Genomic DNA, 8,362 nt, shown 5'->3' with positions numbered 1-8,362 from the left:
TCTCTCTCTCTCACACACACACACACACACACACACACACACACACACACACACACACACACACACACACAGAGAGAGAGAGAGAGAGAGAGAGAGAGAGAGAGAGAGAGAGAGAGAGAGAGAGAGAGAGAGAGAGAGAGAGAGAGAGAGGGGGGGGGGGGGGGGGCTCTGTCCAGCCATCCTGATTTAGATTTTACTAAATCATTCAGGCAAATGATGAGATGGTCCCTTCATCAAGACCATTGTTTCATTGTAACAATACTTACATAAAAAGCAACTTATACAGTACAAAAACATTTCCAATGAATTACAAATTCAGATATTTCCCTATTTAACTTATAGCCGATATCTCACTGTTATTTCTTAACCCACCAGAATGGCAAAAATACCATGTACATGCATTGTTGTTAGCCTTGAATATGAATGTATTTATCATCCCTTAACATCTTTGCCAATGAGTCATGCTGTGCTGATCCCACCATGTAATTAAAGCAGATTCAATTTGTAGGACAGTAGTTTATGATGACATGAAGTTAATTTGTAGGCAAAGTGGAAATTCATACATCTATTTCAAAACTAGTATCATAATAACTATACTTGGCAATGTTTTGTTTTTGTCACCACTTTCAAAGTTACCAGTATTATAACATGTTCTATGGCATGAGAGAACAATTACAAGGTGTTAGTTTTTCAGTAATGATACATTACTGGCCACCAATGCCATACGCTCATTATTATTATTATTATTATTACTACTGGAAATACAATACTTGTTTCTATGCATTAGAATTTGTTTTTCTGATGTATTTCAGATATTTATTAACATCGAAGTCATCTTCATAGTCATCTTCTATCTTCACCTTGGACTTTGGCTTCCGCTTTTCCAAACGGAGTTTACGTTCTTCATCACTCAGTATAGACAAATCCAATGGAAGCTGCCATAAACATAATGATTTTATAGCTTCAGTAAAGACTGGCACTGTAGGGCTATGTGAATTAAGTGAAAAGTAAACCTTTTCTTCTATTGACTAGTAAGTAACAACAAAGACAATTAGTACAAAGTTTTGTAAGTTTTAATAGCTATTCTGGCAAGAATTAAAAGCTGGTGTAAGATCTATAAAAAACATGGTGAAGTACAGTATTCTAGTGGCAATACTAGGAGAAGATTAACAAATCTCAGCCCTGAGTGTTCTGCATTATATTTAAAAACAGGAAAGTCAAATAAAACATCCTGAAAATAAATAATAGATTACTTTATAGTGTATATATATTCAACACACATGTCAAAATATTGGTTACAGCAGCAGAAATACTTATTTAGAGTTCCAAAAATAAGAGGGAAAGAGGCTTGAGGGGGAGGGGTGGAGGCTGCTGACTTTCCTGATAGTTCAAGTCCTGGGCAAGGAAGACTAAGTAAGGCGACATTCCACTATGACTGATTTAGCCCCCCCACATTAGCATCTCAGGTTTTGCTGAAATTTGGTATGTAGATTCCAGGACTTAACAAACTTAAGCCACAAAATTTTAGCTCTTGATATGCAACATTTAAGATGTTGCACTCATTTAAGTGAGTGAGACCAACATTTCATTGACATTCCAAGTCTTTTGTCATTCTTTTTTACAAAAGACTACATAGTAGTTAAAGCATGATCTCTGAGTGAAATTTGCTGATGCAATTCAATGCTAAGTGTAGTAAACAACTTATAAATTGTAAGATTCAAGATTAAATATTCTGGTTACCATTGTGATTCAAAGCTAAGGGAAAATCCACCAAGTCAGATAGTTTTCCAAGCTTGGCCATCAACTTTGCCTAAACAAAATGCTTTACGAAGCCCTTATTTTGTAAGACAGCAAAGTTCTTTATTGTTAACATCATAAAATTCTATGCATCACATTTACTTTTTAGTTTCATAGATATTTTGATGTACGGAGTCTTCCAGAAGATTGTGTGTCAAACATTACTCCTTTTTGAAGGCCTATGAAGGATATTTCCACCCCACCCCCCCTCTCTCTCTCTCTCTTTTTTTTTTTAGCTATGACTACAATTTGAAAGAGCATATTTTTCCTACAAGTATATGTATAATTGTTTCATGGGACACACTGATAATAGTCATTAAATGACAAAGGCTTTAGAATATTCAAGATTTATTCCCTAGGCCTATAGAAATTATACTTTTATTTAATGTTTCCCTGTTAGAATGGTATTTAATTTCACAAAGGAATTAACATAATTTGGAAAGCTTCAATAAATATTTTTATGTGACTGTTAATGGTTCAAAATTTTATTTATTCAAGAATATTCTAAAATTTTTGTTTGATAATGATATTATGTACACTTATGAATATCTTTTCATCAGAGAATAGGAAATAACACTGCTACCCAAGTTTCTCCCGGGGTATTTAGTGTACAAATAATGTACGGGAATGCAGCCAGTTGACGTATTTGACAACTGCCTCTGTTTTGACAGGTGCACACACTGTCATTTTCAAGCCAGAAGTGCAACAAGAAAGCAAAGAGCAGGGGAATTAAAAACCTTCCTAACTACATTTGTTCCTTGAAAATGACAGGTGTGCCTGCTGAAGTGCTTACTATTGCATATAAAGTACAGAAACTTTTCAAGATTTCATCAGGGATCCAGGTAATGCAGATATTGATGAGCTCTTGAAGTGTACTGTTGGAGCTCATAATAATACTATATGCCATCTGTTTGGAGTGTCAATGATTGTGGAAAACAGCTCCTGCGAGCTCAAGTAAATTTGAAATCTGATGACAAATCAAAATTCTTTTGGCTTCATAAGGCTTAGCTTTTGACAGAGTTTGAGTTTCTGCAGACTACTAATTGTAGTCCCCTTTCAATATAGTTTGAGACTTATTAGTGCACAGCTCATAAGTCTCGCAAATTTTCAGATATTACAACTTCTGGCTTACAGTTGTGCTCAAATTGTCACGAAGAACACCTGATAGTGATGAAAATGATATCAAAATCAAAGTTTATCCAGAACCAGTTAATGCTAGCTTTACTTTGTTTTGGTGCATCAGCACTGAAGTTTCAAATATTCAAAAACTTACACAAAAGCTAACTCAGCCAGACAAGCACCTCTGTGATCGAACAGATTGCTGCACTTTGTGGTTTAAATGCACCTTTGCTGCACAGTTGTCAAATCTGCAAAAAGATTTAATTATTCTCCTCTAAAAATTAAAGCAAGAATTCCAATTTTAAAACCATGCTCGACAATTTCAGATTCTTACTTTAATTCCACCTAGGTTGAGTGTACATCAGTAAAATTCAAACACAGGCAGGGTTTTTACGTTTGTCACATGTTGTAACAAGGTTGGTGCAGATCAGTTTTTCATAATTTAATGACTCAAGGCATAGTTGTGTCTTGTTGTAGGCTCTGCTGGAATGCATTCAGTCTGTATGTGCAGAATTCATCAACATGCAAAACTGATGGTCTCTGCCAACATTGTCTAAGAAGACTACAAGTTTTATTGAGTCTCTCAGTCTACAGTACAGAAGGAAGAGACTACATGACTTGCTGCTGTAACAAAACCCAGTGAAAGCAGGAGTAGAAAAGTACCTTTTTCAATACACAGGGAAATTGAGAGAGTTCAAGCAAGCTGAAGGTAAGAAAAAATTGTGTTAAATGTTTGGGATTCAAACTGTACAACCATTTCGGAAATGATGGAGAAAACATTTAAAACAAACAACTTTAGTAGCACTCTTAACAATACATTGCTTTTGAATCTTGGAACTCTTCCATTTGGTCCACGTTTGCGCAGAAAAACAACAATATCATAAATTGAGTACGGCTTGATACAAAACACCTTGTTATTCGTTAATTTCTTTAGTCTCCCAAACTACTTTCGGCGACAAGTATCACCATCATCAGTAGGTTTTATTAAGCATATTTATTGTATGTTGCTGCATGATTTGAGAATTATTGTCGCTGTTTGCGACTATTTTCTACGCGCTTTTTTGGTTGCCGGTTTTTACTCGGCGAACATAAAGTCATCTGCAAGTTCGTTGGAGGGTATGTAGCTGATTCTATACAGAAAATCAAAACTTCGCACTTTGTTTCTGATCAGGAATATTCAGCTACGTATCATCCAACAAACTTGCAGATGACATGATGTTAGCAGAGTTAAAAACGGCAACAAAAAAGGGCATAGAAAATACGTCGCAAAAAGCGGCAATATGCTGTAACATACAATAAATAAAATTAAAAAAAACACTGATGACTAGTTTGGGAGAATAAATAAATAAACGAATAACAAGGTGTTTTCATCAAGGCTGACTCAATTTCTGATATTGTTGTAATACATTGCTTCTACAGCATACAGAACTTTTGTTGAAGGCGAGCTATCACATGTATTTGCACAGTCTTTCGAAATTAAACTGTTTTATTAGAAATATCCTGTTGACCATTAATGGACTTCTGCTGTCTGTGTATGACCAACATCATTGTCTATAATGTTTGACTTGCCCCAAAGAATGTTGTACACTTCTGTACATTGAATGATTGAGTGGATAAATAAAGATATACAATACAAATAACTATTGCTAAAAAGTGAACGTCACTTCCAACGTGGACTCATTCGCAATTAGTGAATCACAAGAATGATACCTTTATGATTTTCCTTGGTTCATGATATCTGATGTTTATAGTGGCACCATCGGGCAAAACAACAAGAACAGGATAGGTCCGCGGATATACCTGTCGGTGTATCTTACATACACTTGCCGTATTACTATTTAAATGGCGTTTCATTTCACACTTTCCACTCTCATAAAGACATGGTAAGCGTCTGAATTCTCTTCGCAGCAAACCTGACATTACTTCCACGTGGAACAAAACGAAATCTTGTAAACTTGAAACAATTAGCACTGTCAACTACAATAAAAGTTCATTATACTCTTTTAACAAAGTTTTAACTCAAAGATCACAAACCAACATATTCCAATGTTTATAGCGTCAGAGATCTTTATGATTCGATCGTTTCAGCCAGAGAGAATAATACGGTTACGGTAGAAGTACAAGGTGACAGGTGGCACGTGTGGATAAACAAGTTGACAGCTGTTGCAAGATACGTTTTGAATTGTTAAATAATGGATTCGTGTAGTGTGGAGAAACTGAAAATTCGCATAAAAGAATTAGAAGAGGAACTCCAGAAGGAGAAACAGAGAAATTCTGGAGACACAGTAAGACAAAAAATTGGACAGATGTCAGCAGAAGTTGTCGACTCAAACCCGTATAGGTAAATATATACACTTAGCGGATTGTGGTAAATTACCAATAATGCCTTTGCCGAACACGAACAAGTTTCTGTGCAGTTTACCGGAAATAGTATGTAGATACAACTATTGTGATTAAATTTTTGATTTCACGGTTTGAGTATATGGAATGCTGATTACAGATAGTCATATTAATTCATGAACACTGAGCAGTTTTACACAGGGAGTGGAATGGCAAGAGAGAGCGAGGGAATCGGGGAACTCATACAAATACCTGGGTGTAACACTTTGTAGGGATATGAAGTGGAGTGATCAGAAAGGTTCAGTTGTGGGTGATACAGGTGGTAGGCTTTCTTTATTGGTAGAATATCGAGGAAGTTCAATCAGCCTACAAAAGAGATTACGTACAAATCACCCGTTATTCGTTTGCTAAAATGTGTGGGACCCATACAATATAGGACTAACGGGGGATTTTGAACGCATACAGAGCAGGGTAGTAAGAGTGGTCACAAGTTTGTTTAATCTGTGGGAGTGTGTCACAGAAATACTGAACGAACTGAATTGGAAAACTCTTGAAAATAGGGATAAACTACCCCAAGAAAGTGTATTAACGAAGTTTCAAGAACCGGCTTTAAATGATGACTCTAGGGATGTGTTGCTCACATAGGGATCATGAGGATAAGAGTAGAACAATCTCTGCACACACAGAAGCATTCAATCACCCATCCTTCCCGCACTCCATATGTGAATGGAATGGGAAGAAAACCCAATAACTGGTACAATTAGACATACCCTCTGCGATTGCCCTCACGGTGATTTGCAGAGTATAGGCGTAGACGTAAAAACATTATTCTGCCACTGATTTGGAAGCCTGAGGTTTATATTTCTTGTGGCGTTTTTCAGCATTTCTAATACACAGGAGAAGCAGTCATAAATTTGTATGTAGTCTGCAAATTGCTGATTAGGTCGCTGAGGCAAGTGTTGTTGACTGAATGTAAAATGACTTTATTAATCTAGTATTACATGTTTCGATGTTTGCCGCCATCAGATATCCTGGTAGGACTGTAAGGTAAGGTAATAGGCATGGCCAGAGTCTGTTCATGTCTCTTACATTTACAACATATAGTTGTTATGTCCTCTGGTACATGCAACTACCATGTCTACTGGTTGTTTACAGTCCCAGGATATCTGATTATGGCAAACACTAAAACATGTAATGGGTTAATAAAGTTGCATTCAGTGACTTTTATTCAATGAACTATTCAGTAGTTTGCAGACTTTGTATATTTTTCAACAAGTTTGCATGCCTCCTTCATGACATTAGATGAGATAGGCCTTTATTACTACAGATATCCAAACAGGGTGCACAAAACTTGTGAGGACTTGAAGATGAGGTTTCAGATACAGTGATTTATAAAGAAGAAAATGATTGCCATCTTCTTTGCAGTAAGAGGAGTGTAGTGTTTGACAAAATAGATATTGGGAAATGGGAATAAGTGTGTGTGTGTGTGTGTGTGTGTGTGTGTGTGTGTGTGTGTGTGTGTGTGTGTGTACAGATCTGAAGATTGTCATCATAGACCGAAACCTGTAGTCTGATGACAAAAAAAAAATTGCAACCATAGGCATGAAGTAAGGAAATTTCGGCTCATAGCAGTTATCCAGTGTGGTTGACAAGATTTCAGCCCAATTACAGAGCCTTGCTGCCTTTTATTGTGCTGCTTCTCAATTTTTTCCATGACTGAATGATAGCTTGCTATCTTCTTATGTAAGATGGAGTGATGTTGTTAAGCACAACGAGTTAACGGAAACGTCGAATTCCACCTGTCTGCTTTGACCAAATATGTCACCAATATGGCAGAAATGACCATTCACAACTACTCCCATATCGCGACTACGACATCATTATGTTAACATGACAACAAACACAAAAATAAATCGAAAAACTATCAAATGCATATTCATCCAAAAAATATAATGAAACTAACGGGACAAGTGGGGGAAATTGGGGGTTTTTAGGTGGGGACAAACTAAAAATAAACACATGCCAATAAACCAAATGACAAAAACGATAAAATAAAATGACGACAACCTTCCCAAAATCAGCTAAAAACAATAGCCACTGGAATCGAACACTTCCCTTGACTTACATAGGTCAACAGAAACTACCGGTACCAAGTCATAAAACCCAAAACTACAGCCACGTCCACAATCATCAGTACCTCAAAAAGCGCAACAAACCAATAAAATTGGAATTGAACATTTCTCTTGACCTTTATAGATCAACAGCAACTACCGATACCACACTATAAATCTCAAAACTTTCACTACCACCACACTTAATACTACCATTAAAAAAAAAAAACCCTAGAAAATCAAAATTGGAATCGAACACTTCCCTTGACCTGTTATTCTTACGACATCTCCAGATATAGCCACACCTGATCCGAGACGCCGGAACTTTAGTGAGCCTCTTTTCTTCACGACACACTGAACACTTCACGACTCCATCCAAAAATCCGAATAGTTGAAGAAATTTTATTAGAGACAATGCACTGTCCCCCATCATCGCCAGCAACTGTAAACTGTTGACCTTGTCAGTTGTATCCATACCTACCAAAGGCATAAATAAAGCAATTTACCAAACTTCACGCATGACGAATAGAAAAAAAACTACAATAATGTTGACATAACAAAACCAAAATCATTAACTCACTGAAAACTATTGCGCTGAAAGCACAGTCATTACCGATACCACACACGTGCAATGCTACCACGCAAATGAACCCCATACGCTACATAACATGCTACCCATAAACACACCACCAGAGAGAACCACCGACCCCAACAATACGCTTCCTATAAACACGCCATGCACACAAACTAAACCAAAAACATCGCATAACACACACACACATACACCACTGATCACATCAAAATGACACCTACAAACACGCCACACTCACAAACTAAATTCCGCACCGTCATGACGCCACAATGCCACAACAGCCTTATGTCATCGGTCAAAGCTGAATGGTGGGATTGGACGTTTCCATTTACCCCCCCATCCCCACCTCTCCTCCCTCTTATACAAGCAACATACAAAACTGGTTAAGAAAGAGCTTAGCAGT

At 37.0% G+C, this 8,362-nt stretch overlaps 2 protein-coding genes across 2 annotated transcripts in view; one reads left to right on the top strand and one right to left on the bottom strand.

Annotated features, from left to right (window-relative positions):
* Nucleotides 1-550: 550 nt before the first annotated feature.
* Nucleotides 551-4,965, bottom strand: LOC126353249 (39S ribosomal protein L55, mitochondrial). The gene is made up of 2 exons (XM_050002750.1): nucleotides 4,627-4,965; nucleotides 551-935 (listed from the first exon to the last, which is right to left on the bottom strand). Exons 1-2 carry the CDS (start codon nucleotides 4,834-4,836, stop codon nucleotides 777-779), a joined length of 369 nt encoding a protein of 122 aa, XP_049858707.1. The 5' UTR covers nucleotides 4,837-4,965; the 3' UTR covers nucleotides 551-776.
* Nucleotides 4,966-5,018: 53 nt separating this feature from the next.
* LOC126353233 (ubiquitin-like modifier-activating enzyme 5) overlaps nucleotides 5,019-8,362 on the top strand; it is a 101,690-nt gene continuing 98,346 nt past the window's right edge. Inside the window, exon 1 of the mRNA XM_050002749.1 lies at nucleotides 5,019-5,257. Coding sequence (XP_049858706.1) covers nucleotides 5,109-5,257 — 149 coding nt within the window. The 5' untranslated portion in view covers nucleotides 5,019-5,108. The remainder of the gene's footprint in view (nucleotides 5,258-8,362) is intronic.

The sequence above is a fragment of the Schistocerca gregaria genome, chromosome 1 (assembly GCF_023897955.1).
Source record: "Schistocerca gregaria isolate iqSchGreg1 chromosome 1, iqSchGreg1.2, whole genome shotgun sequence".
Classification (NCBI taxonomy): domain Eukaryota; kingdom Metazoa; phylum Arthropoda; class Insecta; order Orthoptera; family Acrididae; genus Schistocerca; species Schistocerca gregaria.
This window is presented reverse-complemented; position numbering and strand designations above follow the sequence as displayed.